The sequence below is a fragment of the Bos javanicus genome, chromosome 3 (genome assembly GCF_032452875.1).
Source record: "Bos javanicus breed banteng chromosome 3, ARS-OSU_banteng_1.0, whole genome shotgun sequence".
Classification (NCBI taxonomy): domain Eukaryota; kingdom Metazoa; phylum Chordata; class Mammalia; order Artiodactyla; family Bovidae; genus Bos; species Bos javanicus.
The window spans coordinates 92,309,807-92,332,591 of NC_083870.1; the positions used below are offsets into that span (position 1 = coordinate 92,309,807).

A 22,785-nucleotide genomic window follows, 5' to 3' on the forward strand; every position below is an offset into this window, starting at 1 on the left:
TCCATTCCCCTCAGACTGTCCAGGACATGGCACCTTTCTTTTCCTGCCAATCAGGCCCCACACATAAGCCAGTCCCTCAGGCCTGACCATTCCTAATGCTCTTGGCTGAATACCTTCCAGGCGGCCTCCCTCCCTTGCTGGCAGCAAAGGGGCCCCTGGGGACCTCCTGACAAAAGGATGATTCTGAGGCAACACATGGTCTGGCAGATGGACGTCTGAGCTCCTCAGAGGTCAGCAGAATCCTCCTCGCTCCTGTGCGCTGAGCCAGGCACTGACTATCATCTCATCTAATCCTCTCACTGCAGGCACTGTAAGCTCTCCTTCGTGGTCCAGGAGGCCCAGCTTCAGAGGGGCCCCACAGCCCAGCAGTGAGGGGTAGGGCCGGGATTCAGACCTTGTCTGTCAAGGCAGAGCCCAGGCTCCTCACTGGGAGGCAGGCATGGGCTTGTTTACCTCAGATGCCCTGGGCTTGGCACAGGCTCTGCACAGAGAAGGAGCTTAGGGAATGAGCCTGGGGCCTGGCTGAACCAAATAGTTTCCTGGAGTAAATTGAAAGATCCTGCTCCCTGTAGGACATGGAACCCCTGAGGGCATTGCCACAGCCCAGATCCTAGCACAGGGCCTGGCACATGGTGCTGTTTGAGCCAGGTTTGTGGATCAATAACAAGGTGACCACTTAATAGTCTTGGCCACGCAGTCCATGATTGCACTGGGCATGCTACGTGCGTGTGATCCCTTCAATCTGTGCGACCCTATGAACCGAAGTCTGCCAGGCTTCTCTGTCCATGGGATTCTCCAGGCAGGAATGCTGCAGTGGATTCCCATGCCCTCCTCCAGCGGACCTTCCCGACCCAAGGATCGAACCCCCGCCTCTTGTCTCCTGCATCGCAGGCAGGTTCTTTACCCCCAGTGCCACTGGGAGTTGTCCTGTAGTGTTTTCCCATTCTGTTATTCCTGCCACGTTCTTCCCTTCGCTCTCCCTCTGAGCTCATCTATGCATGTCTCAGGGGTCCTTGTCCCCTCCCACATGGATAGGCGATGGGGAAACCTGTAGCAAGCGCCGACTGTGTTTTTTAGCATGTGTTACCACATTTCATTTCCACAATAACCCTATAGGCAGGGCTGAGTGGCCCCACCAGATACAGGAGTCAGATCGAGACCTAGAGGGGTTGGATGACTTTGTTCAAGGTCACCTGGCAAGGTGGAGGCCGACCCAGGACGACCCAGATCTGCCTAGCCCCCAAACCCGTGCTCTTTCTCCACCGCCAGATTCTCTCCCAGCCCTCTCCCCACCCAGTGTGGCCAGTGCAGATCTCAGAAGTGTCAACCCGGTGACACTAGATCCGTCACCTTAGGGTGGAGTGAAGGAAGCGCAGGGGATCGGCTTACTAATTCGAGGGCCTGATGAATTATTCACACCACCATTAACTTGGAGGCCCTTGCAGCCTCACCTCTCTTTCCCCCACTTCAGACCCTCAAGTCCTGGCCTGCCCTGAGCTCTGCAGACCTGCGGGGACCTGATGAGGAGATGCTGGTGGAGCTGGTATTCTGTCTGCTGCTGGCAGTGGCGCTGCTGGGCCCAGACCTCAGAGCCCAAGCCATGAAAGGTAGGAGCTGCTGGGGACAGGCAGGACCTGGGAGGGAGGCGGGAGGGAGGGAGGTGGTGGTGGGGTCTCAGGAGGTTTCTGTGTGAGAGGCCAGAAAGTGGAAGGCCTTTTTGGGGAGAGTTGGCTGAATTGAGTTGTACAGCTTCTGAGATGGTGAAAGACAGTGTTTGTTGAGTGCCTACTATGTGCTGGGCACTTTCCATGCATTATGCATGAATGCATTTAATCTTCACAAGAAACTTCAAGGTGGGTATCAGTCTCCCACAGATGAGGAAACTGAGGGAGAGAGAAGTTAGGTAACCTGCCCAAGACTGCATGCTTACCAAGGGTGAGGGGAATGGCTCAGAGAACAAGTAAAGATTTGTTGCTGGAAAGGGTCCTTATTTTCCTCCTGAGAGCCTGCTGTACTTCCCCATCACCAGCCAAGTGACATCAAAGTTCTCTATAAAGCCAACCGCCCCCTCACCCAGGTCTGGGTCCAATCTCTATATAACATCCAGCCTTGGTTCCCAGCATCCCTTGGGCATCCCATGCTCTGGCAAAGGATCACATTCCCTTCAGGAGATTTTCACCCTCAGGGCTTTCACCCCCTGTGCCCTCTGCCTGGAAGGTCCCTTTTCTCTTTTTCCACCTGAAAACACCTGGCTTATCCTTCAAGCTCAGCTCAAGAACCAGCTTCTCCAGGAAGACTTCCACATCCCTTCATCAGCCTCAGATGCCCCTCCTTGGCGCTCTTTGAACCCTCTTCTTGCACCCTGGTCCCAGGTCCTTTGTGGGGCTCCAGTCCTCTGTGAGTCTGTCTGGGAAGCCAGGGCAGTATCACTCACCTGTCTTCAAGGGGCTCATGTGGAATGGGGCTCAGCCAGCAGCCAACTGTGCCTTGTCTTCCTGCAGGCTCAAGGGGGTCTCAGGAAGGAAACCTACTTGGTGGCAGAGATGGGCCAGGCACCCAGGCGTCTTACTCCATGCCGGGGTGATCAGAGAAGCTAACTGTTCCCAGTTTTAGCCACTAGGACTTCAGAGGCTTTGGAGTGGCCCTGGGGGTCAGGGTGCCTGAAGGACAAAGCTTTCACCTGTGCTGGCCCTGGGGCCTCCTGGGCCACAAGAATTTTTCTCCAACCTTCTCATGGCCTTTCCCATCCAGTGGGAAGGTCTGGGGGAACGACAATGACAGTCACTAGACAGGTTGTCCCTCTATCCTCTTGACATAAAGGCATGGATCAGACACCACTCCCGCCCTGACCTGCCCCTGGGGCCAGACGACCTGTTGTGAACTGGGTGTGCATCTTGTAGCCCTTGCACGGCTTTCTCTTATCTGTGCTCACAGCTACCCAGCAAGGTCATTATCCCCATTTCACAGATGCCCGACTGAGGCTCAGGGAGGCTAAGTGACTGTGAGTCTGAGCCTTTAGTTGCTGTTTCCTCCCTCCACATCTTCCCCAACTTATGAAGCCTTTGTTCCTCCTAGCCAAACACCCCCTTCTCCCGTGTCCCTCCTCTTACAGGGCTGGCTCCAGCAAGACTGGCCTCCCTCCCTCTGGACCCCAGAGTCCCCTGTGTGGCCCCAGCACATTCATACCACGTGGCTTTGTCTCATTTGCCTAACTCCCCCCACCTTACCCCCTAGCTGTGAACACCCCGGGGAGGGACCCATTCTGAATCAGCACAGGCATGTACGGTACACATGCTTGACAAATGTGACAAAGTTTTACAGGAACTTTGGTGAAGCATCTTCAAGATGCTTTTGGTTGCAAGGGACAGAAACCCAACCTGGATGGGTTTAAGCAAGAAGAGAAGTGCACTGGCTCTGTCACCAGGGAGGCAAGAGTGTAGCTGAGCTGGGCTGCTTGGGTTCCAGGCCATTTCTGCTTGTCACGTGGTTGTTGCCATCTGTTGACAAGCTTTCTCAACGGGCCCTGAGCTTGGTCCCACCCAGGGCTCTAACTCCGGGCTTAGGGATCAGGGAAGGAAAGGTCTCATCTGGGCATTCTGCAGCAGGATTCTGGTGGCACAGGCCCACCCCCCAGGCCAGTCACTTGGCAGTGGTGGAGGCCTCAGGATTTCCCAGCTAGGCTCACGTGTCCTCCCTGGGTCAGGGAAAGATGTGGGAGAGTTATCATATGGAGGCAAGGGAAGGGAGCAGTGTTTAAACTCAGGGGCTTATTCTTGCCAAAGATAGAGGAATGGGTGCTGCGTGGACCCAAACAGGATGTCAGCTACAGGGGTAACTTCCCTTTCTGGGCCTCAGTTTTCTTATCTGTTAAATGGAGTCAGTAACACCTGTGCTGCCTATTTTATGGGGATATTATGAAGATGATACTAGATCATTCACTCGTTCATTCATTCAGCAAATATATACTGAGCACCTGCTTTATGCCAGGAGCTCTTCCAGATGCCTGAGATACAGCAGAGAACAAAGTAGATGAAAATCCCTGCTTTTATAGAGTTTACAGTTTTGTGGAGAGAGACTGACAGTGAACTGAACAAATGAGGAAGTAAATAGTACATTCAGTGGTGGTGGGTGCTATGGAGAAAGCATAGCCAAAAAGGGAGAGACGGGTAGAGGGATGGGGAAAGGGTTTCAATTGCAAATAGGGTGGTTGAGGGAAGCTTCACTGACAAGGTGACTAAGAATGTGTTGATCATTTTTTTTCAACTTTTAACTATGAACATTTTCAAACACTAAGTGGAGAAAATAGTATAATAAATACTGATGTTTCCATCAACCATCTTCAACAATTGTCAACATTTTGCCTTTCTTGGTTCTTCTAAAGAAAGTGAAAGTGTTAGTCATTCAGTCGTGTTCAACTCTTTGTGACCCCATGGACTGTAGCCTACCAGGCTCTTCTGTCCATGGAATTCTCCAGGCAAGAATATTGGAGTGGGTTGCCACTCCCTTCTCCAGGGAATCTTCCCCACCCAGGGATCAAACCTAGGTCTCCTGCATTGCAGGCAGATTCTTTATCATCTGAGCCACCAGGGAAGTCCTCTGGTTCTTCTATCCTACCTCCATCTCCATTTTAGCAGGGTGTGGGGCAGGGGAGGGTCAGAGAAATTTAAAGACCATCTCAAATATACTATTTTACCCATAAATATTTCAGAGTATATCTAACAGATATATATTCAGTAGATAGATATTCCCGATAGTATTACAATTATGTAATAATTCCTTAATTTTATCTCATACTCAGTTCATGTTCTGTTTTCCCCAATTATTGCAAAAACAAAAAAATCCTATTGCAATTGGTTTGTTCAAATCAGAATCCGAAAAAGGTTCACACATTGCTTTTGGTTGGTATTTGACTCTTGAGTCTTTCTCTTTTTTTAATTGACTTCTCTGACAACCGCTTTTCTGCTGTTTCTATGATTCTGACACTTAAGATTTCACATGTAAGTGATACCATGCAGTATCCGTCTTTCTCTGTCTCGCTTATTTCACTTAGCACGATGCCCTCAATGTCTATGTTGCTGCAAATATCAGGATGAATGCCTTTTTTAGGCTGAGTACCATCCTATGCCATATGTGTCTCCATTCACCTGTTGGTGGACGTTTAGGTTGTTTCCATATCTTGGCTATTGCGAATAACTGTGCAATGAACATGAGAATGCAGATAACTCTCCGATATGCTGTTTTCATTTCCTTTGAAATATGCCCGAAGTGGAATCGGTGGATCATATGGAGTCCTATTTTTGTGTTTTTGAGAAGCCTCCATATTGTTTGTCATAGAGGATGCACAGTTTCCATTCCCACCAACAGTACACAAAGATTCCTTTTTTTCCCACACATCCTTGCCAACACTTTTTGTTTCTTATCTTTTAAATAATAACCATCCTAACAGATGGGAGCGGAGAAGGCAATGGCACCCCACTCCAGTACTCTTGCCTGGAAAATCCCATGGACAGAGGAGCCTGGTGGGCTGCAGTCCATGGGGTCGCTAAGAGTCGGACACGACTGAGAGACTTCACTTTCACTTTTCACTTTCATGCATTGGAGAAGGAAATGGCAACCCACTCCAGTGTTCTTGTCTGGAGAATCCCAGGGACGGGGGAGCCTGGTGGGCTGCCGTCTATGGGGTCGCACAGAGTCGGACACGACTGAAGTGACTTAGCAGCAGCAACAGATGGGAGATGGTATCTCATTGTGGTTGTGACTTGCATTTCCTTGATGATCAGTGATGTTGAGCACCTTTTCATGCACCTGTTGGTCATCTGTATGACTTCTTTGGAAAAATTCCTACGCAATTTCTCTACTCATTTTAAAGCAGACTTTGTTGTTTTCTTTTTGGTCTTCAGTTGTATGAATTCTTTATATATTTTGGATATTTACCCCTAATCAGATGTATGATTTGCAAATATTTTCTTCATTCCATAGACTTTTCTTTTCCCATTTTATTAACAGTTTCATCTGTTGTGTGGAGGTGTTAGTTCAATGTAGTCCCACCTGTTTATTTTTGCTTTTGTTGTCAAATCCAAAAAATTATTGCTGAGACCAAAGTCAAGGAACTTACCCTCTATATTTTCTTCTAGTTGAGCCTTTTAAAAATATGTTAGTTGTAAAAAAATAAATAAATAAATAAATAAAAATATGTTAGTTGTGTCTCCCCCTGCCACCTTATTTACTTAGAAGCACCTGGGTCATTAGAATTTCCCACATTCTGGACTGGGCTGAATGTGTCCTCAAGGGGTCATTTAGACTGTTCCTCTAGCTTCCATATTCCTCTAAATTTTGACAGATCCAGAGATTTCATTAGCTTCAGGTTCCTTTTTTTTTCCCCTATAAGAAGATATTATAGGTGTTTCATCAGGTCACCTATTATCCAGTGTTCCACTTTGATGTTAAGATTGACCAGTCGGTTCAGTTAGCCTCATCCATCCACCATAAAGTTTCTTATAAATGTAACTTTTTGGGTATTTTTTAAATGATTTTTAAAAACCATTAAAAATTTATTTATTTTTGGCTGTGTTGGGTCTTTGTTGTTGCATGGGCTTCTCTCTAAGTTGCAGCAAGCAGGGGCTACCCTCTAGTTGCAGTGAAGGGCTTCTCATTGCGGTGGCTTCTCTCGTTGCAGAGCATGGGCTGTAGGCACGCGGGCTTCGTTAGTTGCGGCACATGGGCTCAATAGTCGCAGCTGCCCTGGTCTGGAGCACAGGCTCGATAGTTGTGGCCCATAGGTTTAGCCATACTGCAGCATGTGGGACCTTCCCAGACCAGGGATTGAACTAGCATCTCCTGCATTGGCAGGTGGATTCTTTACCACTGCGCCACCAGAGAAGCCTGGTATTTTTTAAATATAAAACTTTTCAAACATTAGCAAAGTTGAAATAACTTTACGGAGAATATTTGTCTGCTTAAGGAGGTTTTACCTCTCCTCATTTACCTTTTTCCTCCATGATTAGGATAGACGATGATGATGATGATTTCATTAAGGTTTGCAAACTTATGTTTTCTAATGTTGTTCTTTTTTAAAAAAATTTGTTTATTTGGCTATTCTGGATCTTAGTTGTAGCATGTGGGATCTTTGATCTTTGTTGTAGCGTGAGGGATCTTGAGCCGCAGCGTGTGAACCCAGTTGCAGCAGGTGGGATCTAGTTCCTTGACCAGGGATCAAATCCAGGCCCCCTGCACTGGGAGCGTGGATACCCCTGGGCCACCAAGGAAGTCCCTAAAGTTGTTATTCTTCCTGTAGTCTTCTTTAAATAATACTTTTTCTTCATCAACTATTCAGTTATCCTGAAATGCATATAATTTATAACAAGAAAGACAAAGTAAATGCTTAATTCTTTCTCTATGTAGCAAGAAGAAAATGACTTCATGCACCAGAAATCTCTAAAAGAAATCAGTAAGTTCCATTTTAATTTCTTTTAATTTTTTAGTTCATTATGAATTCATAAATGTTTATATATTTGATGGGTTTCAACTCACTGCAATAAATCTTTTTTGAAGCTCCAGTTATACCTTCTAGCGGGTTTCTGTGTCTTTTGACACAATCCCAGCGGTTGTGATAGCTTCTTTACTCTGTAGCTTGACAAGGTGTCCCAAGTGTATTTTGTATGTTTTCTGCCCCTGACTATTTCTCTAAGGAGTCCTGGTTCATCTTAGTTGGACATAACAATCTTAGTTTAGTTGGACATAATAATCCTAATTTAAGTTGAAGGGGTACAAAATACTACCAGAATATTATTGCCTTTAGGCTCTTTAGTGAACAAAGCTGATAAATTAATATTTTTAGAAATAAAAATAAATCTTGTTCATACTGATGTTCTCAATTCAAATGAAGGATCTCAAGAGTTCTTAGTTTTTTTTAGTTTTAATTTGTATCTCTCTCCTCTTATACTGCAAATCTTAGTTTCTATTGACACTGGCACACTTCCTTTGTTCCAATTATCAGTTCAGTTCAGTCGCTTGTGTCCGACTCTTTGCAACCCCATGGACTGCAGCACGCCAGGCTTCGCTGTTCACCAACTCCCGGAGCTTACTCAAACTCATGTTCATCATGTCGGTGATGCCATCCAACCATCTCATCCTCTGTCATCCCTTTTCCTGACTTCAGTCTTTCCCAACATCAGGGTCTTTTCCAATGAGTCAGTTCTTCATATCAGGTGGCCAAAGTATTGGAGTTTCAGCTTCAGCATCAGTCCTTCCAATGAATATTCAGGACTGATTTCTTTTAGGATTGACTGGTTGAATCTCCTTGCGGTCCAAGGGACTCTCAAGAGTCTTCTCCAACACCCCAGTTCAAAAGCATCAATTCTTTGGCACTCAGCTTCCTTTCTTTATAGTCCAACTCTCACATCCATATGTGACTACTAGAAAAACCATAGCTTTGGCTAGATGGATCTTTGTTGGCAAAGTAATGTCTCTGCTTTTTAATATGCTCTCTAGTTTGGTCATAGCTTTTCTTCCAAGGAGCAAGTGTCTTTTAATTTCATAGCTGTAGTCACCATGTGCAGTGATTTGGGAGCCCACAAAAATAAAGTTTCTCACTGTCTCCACTGTTTCTCCATATATTTGCCAAGAAGTGATGGGACCAGATGCCATGATCTCAGTTTTCTTTATGTTGAGTTTTTTTTAATTAATTAATTTATTTTAATTGGCGGCTAATTACTTTACAGTATTGTAGTGGTTTTTGCCATACATTGACATGAATCAGCCATCGGTGTACATGTGTCCCCCATCCTGAACTTCCCTGCACCTCCCTCCTCATCCCATCCCTCAGGGTCGTCCCAGTGCACCGGTCCTGAAGGCCCTTTATCATGCATGGAACCTGGACTGGCGATCTATTTCGCATATGGTGATATACATGTTTCAATGCTACTCTCTCAAATCATCCCACTCTTGCCTTCTCCCACAGAGTCCAAAAGTCTGTTCTTTATATCTGTGTCTCTTTTGCTATCTCGCATATAGGGTCATCGTTACCATCTTTCTAAATTCCATATATATGCATTAATATACTGTACTGGTGTTTTTCTTTCTGACTTACTTCACTCTGTATAATAGGCTCCATATGTTGAGTTTTAAGCCAACTTTTTCACTCTCCTCTTTCACTTTCTATGGCATTGGGGTTACTTAATCTTTTGATATTTTAAAAATTATATTAAAATTATTCATGATTAAAAAGTCAAAATTATAAAATAACTTGCATTTAAAGATGTCTAACAGTCACACCTGTTTCCTCCCTGCTGCTTACTTCTTCCTGTTATAGAGAACCATTTTTATTAGTTTCCTCCCATTGTTTTCTTTTTCAAAATATAAACCAATACATACATATAAGAATGTACTTCAAACTTTGTAATAGACTGCACATTTTCACTCAGGATGGGGGTGGGTAATATTACTTTTAATTTTTGAATTCCCCAACGGACATCTTTAGTGCCTGGTATATTTTATTTAAAAGCACAGGCCCATGGGACTTCCCTGGCAGTCCAGTGGTTAAGACTCCAGGCTTCCACTGCAGAGGGTACAGTTTCAATCCCTCTACCTATAAAATTACAGGCCTACCTGACACTTCCTATCTCCTTCCCCTGCTTTATTTTTCTCCAGAGCACTTATCACTAGTTAATACACTCCATATTTTCCTTATTATGTTTATTGTCTATCTTCCCCACCAGAATTTTTGTCTATTTGTTCCTGCTGTAACCCCAGCACTTACAACAATGCCCCACACTCAAACAATATTTATTGAATGCATAAAAGAATGTTTGGTAGTATTTGAAGAATAAGTAAATGAATGAACAAATAAATGAATAAATGAAGTGATTGAGGGCCATGGCCTCTTGCTCTCTCATTCCATCCCAAAGACCCTGCTTTGAATCTGGGCCGTGATCCGAGACCCTAGCACTGACTCTAGGTCATTCTTCCCTCTCGCCACAGGTGTCAAATGTGGGGGTGTGCTCTCAGCACCTTCTGGAAACTTCTCCAGCCCCAACTTCCCCAGCCTCTACCCCTACAACACGGAGTGCAGCTGGCTGATCGTGGTGGCCGAGGGCTCCTCCGTGCTGCTCACCTTCCACGCCTTTGACTTGGAGTACCACGACACCTGCGGCTTCGACTTCCTGGAGATCTACAACGGCGCCTCCGGGGACCAGGGCAACCTGCTGGGGAGGTTCTGCGGCAGGGTGCCCCCGCCACCCTTCACCTCCTCCTGGCACGTCATGTCTGTGGTCTTCCACTCAGACAAGCACGTGGCCAGCCGCGGCTTCTCCGCGGCCTACCAGAAAGGCAAGGGGGACTTGGTGGTGGAGAGTGTGGCCTTGGGTGGGGATGGGGGAGGGCGGCGGGGGCAGGTAAGACAGGCCGGGTCTAGGCATCTTAGCGTGTGGGCCGCCCTGTTACCTGGATGCCCCTGCTCTCGTAGCTCACGGGGCAGAGGCGGCCTCCGTTGGTAGTCTTGGTGGTTTTGTGTTCCCACCTTCATGGCAGCACTCCCCTCCTCTCCGTCCATTATCCTGGGAGCCCCCGGAGGGTCTCACTGTGCTCAGGGACGAGGCCTCTTGTCCTCACCTATCCTTGTCCTATCACCCCTGAGTGGCCTTGGGACACAGGAGGGGACATTGTGCTGCCTCTGCTCCTCAGCACTCTGTGGCATCTTATTATGTCATGGGCACTTGAGTTCCCCCCACCCCTCACGTCCTCAGCAGTGGGAGGGGCACAGGGTCTGTGTGGAGCTGGTGATTCTCTCCTTCACAAAGCCTTTCCTGAGCTCGCCCCTTACATCATGGTCCCTAACCCCAGCCGGGCTTGGCGCCTGCCCTCAGGCTAGTGAGGGGAGCACAGGCCTTGCTCTCAGTGCCTGTCTGCTAGACTCCTTCCTCCTTCCTCAGGCTTCTCTGCTCACCCTCAAAGCTCCTTCGTCCTCCCTTCTCCCAAGGCCAAAACCAAAGGCCTTCCTCATGTCAGCTCAAACAATGGGTGCCACAGAGGCTCCTGGTGCACAGCATCCACCAACAGCAATCAGGGCCAGGGTGTGGGCAGGGGCAGGTGTATGTGTGTGCGCACGTGCTCACGTGTGCAAGCTGATGGACATCAGTCCCCGCTGGCTTTGGAGGCATAGATTTGTAGAATGCTGAAACACGAGAACTGCAGACAGATCTAATGGTAGTGGTGGAATTTTAGATCCCTAGATTTTTAGATTATTAAGATATCAAAGTTATAGTACCATGTGCAATGTTTTCCAATATTTTAAAAAAGCAGGGGTACCCTTACATCAGGTGGAGCTTTATGTTAATCCCTGATATATAAAAGAGGTAAAGGCAGCATTTTGTTGTAAGCATTTAGTTTATAAGTTCGTATTCTTAACATGTACTTATTTTAAGCCAATCATTGAAAACATCAGTAAATATTGATGGTCTCCAATTAGTGATATATTTACATTTGAGATATGTGACTGTGGATTCTATCTTTCACTGAGTCAAAAAAAAGTTTGAATACCGTTTAAGAATGACATTTACACCATATGTCTGCAGACTGATGCCCCAGGGCCACTGTGAAGGCCTGGAACACAGTTTGAAAGTCCCTGCTAAGTTTGAAAGCCCTTGCTAACACAGTTTGAAAGCTAAGGGTATTGAGGTTGAAAGGATCTCACAGACTGTGAAAACCTGTCCTCTCTTTTCACAAACAATGCATCTCAGACCAGAGAAGGAATGTGCCTTCCCATGGTCACACATCTGGGAAGGGCAAACTTTGGGACAAGAATTCAAGTCCTTAGCTGCCTGGCACAGTGCTCCGTTCATACAGCCATGCCAGGGGATGAGATTCTGCAGTCTCGGGAGACAGAACCTAGTGTGCCCCTTCCTGCTGGTGGCCTCCAGTTGGTCACAGCCTTCACCATCACACAGCTCCTGGTTACACTGGCTGCACCAGGTTCCAAAGGACTTTCACCAGAAACTTCTCAAACTGTGCATGAGTCTGAGCCTGGTGGGTCTGACTGAACAAGTCTTATGAGTTCTAATATTCCCATGGGGCTCAGAGAGGCTGAGTTACTTGTCCAGGGTCACAGAGCAATAGAAGGCAGAGCTGAGAACACAGTTATCTTCAGACTTCAGGCCTATCTCTACTTCTTCAGATCCTCCCTCTAAGCCTCAGTTTCTGCATCTGTTATGGAGGTTTAATAATATTCCTGATCTGAGATGTCTCAGCCTCTGTGCACCACTGTCCTTGGTAGGAGGGACAGTGAGACACAATGTCAAGTGTACAGACTCAGTAGTTAGTCACATCTCACCCTCCCTGATACCAGCGGGGTGACCCGCTGTCAGGGCCCTGCTCTGTCCCTTGGGCCTTGTCAATGGCACCCGCTGGTCTCCAAGTCTCTTTGTTTGAGAGCTTTTACCAAAGCTGTGGCAGCCTACCTCTCAGCCTGCATTCTGAGGGGCTGGTGGGTGAATGCCCCCACTCTCCCACCCTGTCTCTCTCAGTGCCCACCTGTGGTCCCCTGTCTCTCCCAGATAAACTCTTCGGGCTCAGATCCTTCTCTTGGGCTCTGTCTGGGTGAATGCAAACTCACACAGCTAAGTTACTTAACTTCTCTCTGCCTCCAGTTTTCCAACTGTAAAATGGGGAAACCGCCCTGCTTTCCTCATGGGATTACTTTTCTGTTGTCATCGTTTAGTCGTTGTCACGTCCGACACTTAGGGTGATGGCTAAAAAGATGGCTTGTGCCCGCCACTTAACAAGTGCTCAGTGGGTGGTGCCAAGGGTCTGGGTGAACACTTGTGGGAGTGGCATTTCCCAAGGGAGGAGATGGGGGTGCCAGGGGAGGGTGCCAGTTCAAGTGGGCTCCCTTGTAGATGTGTGTGGTGGTGTCCTGACCGGCCTGTCAGGGGTCCTCGCCAGCCCCGAGTACCCCAACAACTACCCCAACAACGTGGAGTGCCGCTGGGTGATCCAGGCCGCTGGCCCCGCCACCGTCAAGCTGGTGTTCGTGGACTTCCAGGTGGAGGGCAGTGAGCAGTGCACGTACGACTACGTGGCTGTGCTTGGGGGGCCTGGCCCCGCCCGGGAACACCACTACTGCGGCAGTGCCAGGCCCCCCACACTCGTGTCCCTGGGCCACGAGCTGCAGGTGGTCTTCAAGTCTGACTTCAACATCGGAGGCCGCGGCTTCAAGGCCTACTACTTCTCAGGTGGGAGGACTGCAGCGAAACCCCCAGGGCTCTGTGCATGCTGGGGGGTGGGGGAGGAGTTCTACTTTTCTGCCTCTGGGTTTGGCACTTCCTGCTCTTTCTCTGCCTGAAATGTTCTAGCACACTCTTTCCTGCCTGGCTGATGCCAAGGCACAAGCATGTCACCTCCTCTGTGAAGACTTCCTGATACCCTCTGAATTATTCTCTTCCTTCAGCTCCTTCGAGAAGTGTTTTCATAGCAATGATCTAACGCTTGTCAGTTCTGTATGTGGTTTGCATGTTGATCTCCTCTGCCTGACTGCGAGTTCCTATGGATTTATCTTTATACCTGCTACACAGAAGACACTCAGTTAATGTTTGTATAAATGAATGAATGAACGCTTTGGAATTAAACTCTAGTGGAGGAGATGGGGAAGAAAACAGTGAATACTCACTGTGATCTGTGATATCTAATAGTAAGAATGATGGATGACTTCCTGGAGGAGGAGAGAATTGAGCAATGCTTTGAAGGAGTTAAAGCTTCCCTGGTGGCTCAGAGGTTAAAGTGTCTGCCTGGAATTCAGGAGACCCGGGTTCGATCCCTGGATCAGGAAGATCCCCTGGAGAAGGGAATGGCAACCCACTCCAATACTCTTCCCTGGAGAATCCCATGGAGGGAGAAGCCTGGTAGGCTACAGTCCATGGGGTCGCAAAGAGTCGGACACAACTGAGCAACTTCACTTTTCACTTTGAAGGAGTTAAACAATGGCAGAAGGAAGGGAAGGGTGTTCAAGAAGTGAGTGTTTAGTCGCTTCAGTTGTATCCGACTCTTTGCAGACCTAGGGACTGTAGCCTGCCAGGCTCCTCTGTCCATGGGATTCTCCAGACAAGAATACTGGAGTGGGTTGCCATGCCCTCCACCAGGGGATCTTCCCCACTCAGGGATCAAACTCATGTCTCTTACATCTCCTGCATTGGCAGGTGGGTTCTTTACCACTGGGCCACCAAGAAAGTCCAAGCAGAGGGATCAGCATATGGCAGGGAGGACAGAGAGGGTTTGTGTGCCCATAGTACTAGGAGATGTTTGGTGAGGCTGGAGGTGGGGCTCAATGAAAAGGGGCAAGGTCATGAACCATCTTGCCTGTCAAGTCCAAGTTTGGACTCAACTCCGAGGACAGGTATTAGACATTTTTATTGAGTTGCTAGCAGGGTCAACACTCAGGCAATGGATTGCCCATTGGAGTGAGAGTCCCAGTTTTCAGCTAGTTATAGTTTAAAGCAGGCTTTGGGATTAATTGTCTGGTTTTCTGCATGCTGCCTACAACTGCCAGGGTGGTTTTAGGATCCCTATGGTGCCTGCTGCCCAAGCTGTGGTTGCAGAAGATGACAGTCTCCACTCTTCTCACCGTTGCTCCTTTGGACTTGCTCTCCCCAATCCAGGAGAATGCCAGGAGGTGTACACGGCGGTGCGGGGCAACTTCTCCAGCCCGCAGTACCCCAGCTCCTACCCCAACAACATCCGGTGCCACTGGACCATCCGCCTGCCTCCTGGCTACCGGGTCAAGGTGTTCTTCCTAGACCTGGAACTGGAGGAGCCCAACAGCCTGACCAGGACCTGCGACTTTGACCATCTAGCAGCCTTTGATGGGGCCAGTGAGGAGGCGCCTCTGCTGGGGAATTGGTGTGGCCACCACCTGCCACCCCCCGTCACCTCAAGCCACAACCAGCTCCTGATTGTGCTGCACACGGACCGTAGCACCACCCGCAGGGGCTTCTCTGTGGCCTACATTGGAGGTCAGCTGGGGTAGAGGGTGAGGGTGTGCTTGTGGGGGAAGGTGAGGCTGGGGTCCCAGGACTTTGCAGTCTCCTTCCTCTATCCCTCTTTCTCTCTATTGCACCGATTTCTCTGGTGGCTACATCACTGCCGACTCCTGCCCTGGGACCTCTGAGGCTGTACCAATGTGACTCCTGCTTATTTTCACTATTATAGTGCCCTATTTTTCTAGCTTCCAAATCTACGATTCCCAATTTCTCTCTATCTGTCTCTTTCCTCCATGGGCCCCTGGCTTCTCTTGTGTTATGGTTGATTCTCTGTATCCAGGGGCAATGCACAAAATATGGTAATACGATTTATGTTCATAATGCTGAACAACCTTGCTTGTACAGTCATAAGTCCTGACTGACAGTGGTTTGAAAATCCACTGATCTTTCAAGACTTTTGATTTCCTTTTATAACAAGAAGTCTAGAGCTAGTCAGCTGCGATATTGGTTCAGGGACTCAACAATATCCGAGTTTGCATGTCTGAGATTCTCTCAGCCTCATGACTACAATATGGCTGCCACAACTCCAGGCATCATGTCCATGCTCAAGTCTGGAAGAGGGTAGGGGAGGTGCCAGCCACAAATGTCCTTTTATCAGGAAAGTAAAAGCATTTTTCGAAGCACTCAAATTTCTTCTTCTTGATCTTATTATTTTAAGCTTGATCATATGGCTGTGCCTAGCTGCAGAGTTGGCTAGGGAACTTGGCACTCAGCTTTTCCATCCTCCACAGTGCCAGTTAGATTTGCCAGCTGACAGCATCTATCCCCTCCTTTCCCCACCTGTCCCAGGGCCATGGGCCCAGAAAAGCCTGTCCTCTGGACCCACTTTGCCCTCTACCTGACCAGGCTAGAGCCTCTTGTGCAGGTGTAGAAACGGAGATGCAAAGAAAGGACTTTGATGTCATGCAGGCAGCAGTGGCACAGGCAAGGCTAGAACTCACACTCCTGCTTTTTGTGTGGCTGAGCAGGGCCTGGGGGGGAGGCTCGTGGCTGAGCTCAGACAGACTAGGACCACATTCAAATGCTGCTGGGCCTTCCTGGTGGCTCAAACAGTAAAGAACCCACCTGTAATGCAGGAGACCTGGGTTCGATTCCTGGGCTGGGAAGATCCTCTGGAGAAGGGAATGGCAACCCACTCCAGTATTCTTGCCCGGAGAATTCCATGGACAGAGGAGCCTGGTGGGCTACAGTCTTTGGGGTCGCAAAGAGTTGGACACGACTAAGTGACTAATGCACACACACACACTGATCATCCAGTGGGGCTGAGCTGTAGGGGAAGGAACCAGGAGAGCTGCAGCACGCTAGCGGCAGCAAAGCGACCTGAGCAGACCCTCCCTCTGTCTGCTTCAGTCACCTCCACCCAGAAACATGCAGGAGGACTCCTCCTCTGTTAGAGTGCCCTCTTCCTGGATGGCACTTGGAGATCCAGGTGCCATGAGCTCTGCCACAGCTGGCTGACAGGTCTCAGTAAACTGAAGATACCAGCTGAAGGAGCTGCAAAGTCCCCTTTGTTCAGATGGGCCTATTTCCAGGCCTGGGTTCTCTCCCAGCTGTGTGTGATCTTGGACAAGCCCCTTCTCCTTTCGGTCCCCCCAGAGACAGAGGGTGGGCCTCTCCTCTCCTGGCTCCTGTTTCAGATACAAGGACCCCACTCCCACCCGCCCCCTTTCTCCCTGATGCCCTTGGGAGCCTGGGGTCAGACAGGGCATTCGTGCTGGGCCAGGATCCAGATGCGGCCCAGGCTGTCGGCGGCCTCCCGGCTGGAGGACGACCTCAGCATCAATCAGGGGTGACACACAGTTCAGCGCCACCAAGATCATCGTGGGAGACGGCAGGCCCATAAATCCCCGCCTGCCCAGACACCAGAGGCTGAAATATGTCTGAGGCGTTTCCCGGAGAGAGGTTGAGAGTTCCTGGCCTCTGCCTGCCAGCTCCTTCCTTTTCCTCCCTCCAGGTCCCCACCCCCACGTCCTTCCTCCTAACCTCACCCCTGCCCCAGCAAACACCGCCCCCTACACACCCACATGCACACACACACAGTCTCGCACAGACCCAGACGCTTGGAGTCAGACCGTCCTGCTGGGAGGGGGTGCGGGGGCTCCCACACAGGGTGGAGAGACCAGGAACCATGGAATCTTTACAGACTCGATGGTTAAAATGCCAGCTTGGACACTGCAGACAGTGTCACCTCTCAGAGCTCTGAGCTCTAAAACTGTAAAACGGACTTAGACGTGTCTGCCTCATGCGGTTGGTATGAGGAGGGAGAATGAGGCTTTCTTCACTACCCTTTTCAAACTGCAATCCCTCCCGCCCCACCAGCTCCACCCATGCATACATGCTGCTCTCCTCGTCTCCATCTTTTTCTTTCCTTGATTTTCCTTCGACTACTCTGACACTTAGGTGTATTTTACATATTTATTGCTCCCTCATCCAACTAGACTGTAAGCTCCAAGAAGGTAGGCATGTGAGGCTGGTTTTTTTCTTTTCATTTCTATATCTGGCATTCAAGATAGTGCCTGGACTACATAGGCTGTAAATACTTGTTAAATGATTGAATGAATTGCCTGGTATATGGCAAACATGATCAGCAAATAGTAGCTTCCATTATGATTAACAAAATTCATTCATTCAATCATATATTCACCTTTCAAGCTCTGGGCTTAGAGGACTCTGAGAAGTAGGAATGGTGCCTGCCCTGGAGCTCATAGCCTGATGGAGTTAAGTGGAGAAACACATGTAAATATGTCCTTGTAGGACTGCATATGAGCCATTCACTCTCTGGGCCTCGGTTTTCCACCCACCACCCTTTGGCCAGGGGCTTGAAGAAGGTGGGGGGGGTCAGACTGCCTGCCCGCATGGCCTCCAGCTCCCCTCTCCCATCCATCCCCAGTGGTGCCCATGAATGTGAGCTGCACCCGCACGGACTTCCAGATCCTGATCTCTGCACAGGCGCTGGCCCCACTAGAACGGACCAAAGTCTACCTGGGAAGCCGGAGCTGTGCCGCCCAGGAGATGGGCAGCAACTTCCGGATCCAGGCCCGCTTTGACACCTGCGGCACTGAGTCTCAGGTAGGGGGATGAGGGCTGGCATGAGGCTGGGGCCCTGATCCCTGGGGAGAGGCACCTGCCAGACTTGAGAATTCAGCTTCTCTTCCTGGCTCTGGTCATCACACCTGCTGGATATGGAACTCAGCCTCTCCTTCTCCTCAACAAACTTGTTCAATGTAGACACACAAGGAGCTCAAGTAGGGGAGATGGAGAAGGGCGATCCTGCTGCGCGACCTGCTGACGACCAACAGCCCCTACTGGAGGCCCCTCTGTCAAGGTCCTGACTGTTTCTGGAGGCTTTCCTGCTCTCCCCTGTCCTCCCTGGAGCTCCCCAGGGCCACACAGTCCCCACCTCTAACACACAGAGGTGTTTGAGCACTACTGCCTCCTGTCTGCCCAGGGGGTCCCTTTGGACTACTTTGTGATCCCAATCCTTTTCTGGGTTCCACAAAACAAAAGAGCCCTTCAAGAGACAGGATCCACCTGCCTCCAAAGGCGGCGAGGTGTGCAAATGAACATTTTCTACTGTCCCTGTATTTTGGAAGCCTGGAACCCAGGTTTGGGGCCTTTAGCATCACTGGGTGGCTGCCCAAGCACCCTGGATGTTTGTATTCTTAGGGGCAGGTTGGAAAGGGGAAAGGCCTTGGTATCTGAGGATTCATGATTTGGCAGAATCACGTGATTTCCAACAAACCATGTTTCCCCCACACCCAGCATTAACCAAGTGTGTACCTCTGGCTCTTCCAGTTCACCCTCCGCTCCCCCAGCGTCCTAGCAACCATCATCTTTTTGACCTGAGTAGAGGAGAAGTGGGAGTCAGTCTTGGCTGCCAAGATAATCTGCCCTCACCTCTACTCTATGCCCTAAATCCCTGAGCGGTTTTCTTTAGGGGCAGAACCACATTCCATAGAGTCATAAGATGATGGGGACAGAGAGCCCCAGAAGCAGGGAATCATGACATCTAGAACCAAGAACTCCTAGACACTCAGGGTCTCAGAGTTGCAGAACCTCCGCTAGAACTTAGAGCCTCATAATCATAGAAGCTTGGCATCAATATTATGGAAACATAAAAACCGGGAACCTTAGACTCATGGGTTCTTAGTGTAACACATATAAGTCGTAGACCCATGAGGACCAGTCTCTGCATTGAGTTGCTTTCAAAGATGCACAGTTCAAGTGGCCAAAAGCAGGACAACCTTTCTGTGTGTGCGTGCTTTGTTGTTTAGTCATGTTTGACTCTTTGCTACCCTATGGACTGTAGGCTGCCAGGCTCCTCTGTCCATGGGATTTCCCAGGCAAGAATACTAGAGTGGGTTGCCATTTCCTTCTCCAGGGGATCTTCCTGACCCAGGGATTGAACTTGTATCTCTTGTGTCTTCTGCATCGACAGGAGGATTCTTTACCCCTGTGCCACTTGGGAAGCCCCCAACCTTTCTGTACTTTTCTTAAAAACCACAGAGACTTGATCTCATAACCATAACACCACATATGTGTGGACTCTCTTTCCTCAAGTTTCACTCATCAAAAACCCCTGAAACTTTCCCACACACCCATTTTATGTGGTTTTCCCTCCATTCTTTATTATATAGATTCACTTTGGCCCTTTCACTGGGTCCACTTTCACTCTCAGGTCCTGTCTCTCCCACCCTCTCAATTCTTTGTCACAAAATTTCAGGACTCTGGTCCTCCTCAGAGAATCCAGTGGCAAGACAGGCTGAGGGCACGAGGCAGAAGACTCCTCTGGGGACACGGTCTCAGAGCCTTTTGGAAGCCCAGAGTTGGGAGAGACCTACAAGTTCGCCTGGTCCACCGAAGGGAAAGACCTACAAGGTCGCCTGGTCCACTGAAGTCCAGATCGGTAGCTCCCCTTCAGTCTCTTCCCAAAAGGGCTGCCCAGCATCCCGTGATGGCAGATTCCTCCTGTGCGCTTGCACTTTCTAGACAGCTTTGATTTTTAGAAGAGCCTCAGCTCATAAGTCGGAGAAGGCAATAGCGACCTACTCCAGTACTCTTGCCTGGAAAATCCCATGGACGGAGGAGCCTGGTAGGCTGCAGTCCATGGGGTCGCAAAGAGTCAGATAGGACTGAGTGACTTCACTTTCACTTTTCACTTTCATGCATTGGAGAAGGAAATGGCAACCCAGTCCAGTGTTCTTGCCTGGAGAATCTCAGAGACGGGGGAGCCTGGTGGGCTGCTGTCTATGGGGTCGCACAGAATCAGACACAACTGAAGCGACTTAGCAGCAGCAGCTGCAGCTCATAACTAGGACTTCCCAGGTGGTGCTAGAGGTAAAGAACCCGCCTGCCAATGCAGGAGACTTAAGAAATGTGGGTTCAATTCCTGGGTCGGGAAGATCCTCTGGAGGAGAGTATGGCAACCCACGCCAGTGTTCTTGCCTGGAGAATTCGATGGACAGAGGAGCCTGGCAGGCTATATAGTCCATGGGGTTGCAAAGACTGGGACACTACTGAAGTGATTTAGCACACACACTGCTCAACAGTAACGGAACCAGACAGGGCAGTTGGGGCGGTCTGAGAAGTGTAATGGCTGCTCTAGATTTGGGGAGAGTATCCCGGCATAACTGCAGTCTCCAGTCAAGACCACAACAGACTGTCTGTCAAAATATTGTCCCTCAGTTCCCAGCCCCAAAGCCCTACCGTCTCAGGGCATCTGGACTCCTGTCTCCTTCATCCGTGCAGGTGGGGAGGGCAGCAGTGTGACAGGCTCCCCACATCTCACTCCTCAATGGCTCTTCCCAACCCCTGGGTGATGATGCTGGACTGACCTGGACTCAACCACAGGGACACAGAATCACTGCAGACACAACTGGGCCAAAAGATTCCAGAAGGAAAGTCACATCACACCAGGGAGACGGCATCTCACGGGGAGGCAGGAGACTGGCTTCTGGCCCTAGCTCTGGGCAAATTATGGCTTTGCTGGGCCTCAGTGGCCACGTCTGTGAATTGCCAAGGAAGGGAGATTAAACATCTCCCAAGGAAGGGAGATGCCCTGAAAGTCCCCTTTGGTTCTACATCCTTTGGTTTGAGGGAGGTGTGGCGGTTAACAGCACAGTTAAGAATCGAGCAGCCCTGGGGAGAATATATTCCCTGTCACTTGGGTGCTGTGTGGCCTCAGACAAGGGACTTAACCTCTGGGCCTCACTTTCCTCATCTGGCAAATGGCGATATTAATGGTACCAATTAGAGAAGGTTGTCATGAGCATTAAATGAGATAATGCACTTAAAGGCAGAGCCTGGAACATGGCAAATGTCCCTGTTGTTACAGTTTCTATCTTTCATAGATTCCACCTCCCTGAAGCCAGAGCAAATACTGACCCATCGGATCTGATACTGTCCTTCCAGACATTCTGGTAGTGCCCCTTTTAAAGGTGGGGGAAGGGGCCTGAGGCTGTGAGTGGAAGGAGTCAGTGGCCAAGCTGGGACTGGAACCCCGACTCTGGAGTTCTGCCCCCTTGGCACTGAGTCCTCACATCGCTAGGGCAGCAGGGGCAGTCCTGGCCCCCTTAGGTGTGAGCAAGTGCCCCTTGACCCCCACAGAGAAGAAATAACACCTCAGTGATCGTCAGCGTGCTGTACATCGACTTCTCAGCCGGTGGGCAGGAGGACACCCACGAGTACGAGGTCCGCTGCGAGCCGCGCCGCAAGGAGGCCTCTGCGCACCTGCTGTCTGGCTCCCACTGGCTCGGGCCCTACGCTGCCACGGCCGAGCACCTTCAGGAGGCACCCCCCAGGGACAAGGTGGAGGCACTGGAGGGCCCCGTGGCCATGGTGGCCCAGGACACCAGTGACATCGTCTTCCTGGGCCTTTGCATCCTGGCTGGAGTCCTCATGGTGATTGCCATCGTGGTCCTGATGCTGCTGTAGGTGGGGAGGGTAGGACCTGGCATCTGACACCCCTGGGATCCTACAGTAGGGGTGAGAGCAGGTCTTATTGACTTGTTAGTGACCATGGACAAGTCACTACCTTCTCTCTGAGCCTCAGTTTCCTGGAGCCCTTGACTCTGCCCTACTTACCTCGGTACAGGGCTGACATGAGGCTCAGAGAAGAGCATAAATGGATAAGAGCTATGTAAACTATAGCCTGCCATGCACATGTGTGCAATTGTTTTCGTTGTTATTAATTTTAAAGATTTTCTGCTATAGAAAGAACCCTCCTGTGTGTGTTATTTGTCAGTGTATACAGTTGTGGTCACTGGCGACAGAGTTGATAAAACTGACTTGTAACTTGTATGAGAACTTCACCATCTCAGGATACAAATAAGTCACCTCCTAATTTTCCAACTAATTGCTCATCCCAAGCCTTCATTAGTGGGAAGTTCAGTATCCATCCAGGGGCCTCCACTCTCCTGAACTGACCCAGGAACCCCAAGGACTTTGTCTAAAGCAGGCCAGTCCTGCCTCCAAACTCCAGGAAGAGAGAGGATTGTGGAAGGTGGGCTGTGTGCATCCTGACAGATGCCAGTCCACCCAGGTGGGCAGAGCCCTGCCTGTGGATGCCTACCCTGGACTCGGTAATGGGGCTGGAGACTGAGGACTGGCAGCTCTTCCATGCTGGTGTTTTTCCTTAAATATTTAGTGATCTTTGGGGTTTACCAGGTGGCGCTAGTGGTAAAGAAACTGCCTGCCAATGCAGGAGATGTAATAGATTGGGGGGGTGGGATTCAATCCTGGGTCGGGAAGATCCCCTGGA

The 22,785-nt window shown here is 49.5% G+C and overlaps 1 protein-coding gene across 1 annotated transcript; it reads left to right on the plus strand.

The window, feature by feature from the left end:
- Nucleotides 1-1,367: 1,367 nt before the first annotated feature.
- Nucleotides 1,368-22,149, plus strand: CDCP2 (CUB domain containing protein 2). Its single transcript, XM_061413244.1, has 6 exons — nucleotides 1,368-1,607; nucleotides 9,979-10,326; nucleotides 12,891-13,226; nucleotides 14,646-14,999; nucleotides 17,917-18,095; nucleotides 21,633-22,149. The coding sequence occupies exons 1-6, from the start codon at nucleotides 1,529-1,531 to the stop codon at nucleotides 21,957-21,959; spliced, it is 1,623 nt and encodes a 540-aa protein (XP_061269228.1). The 5' UTR covers nucleotides 1,368-1,528; the 3' UTR covers nucleotides 21,960-22,149.
- Nucleotides 22,150-22,785: the final 636 nt, after the last annotated feature.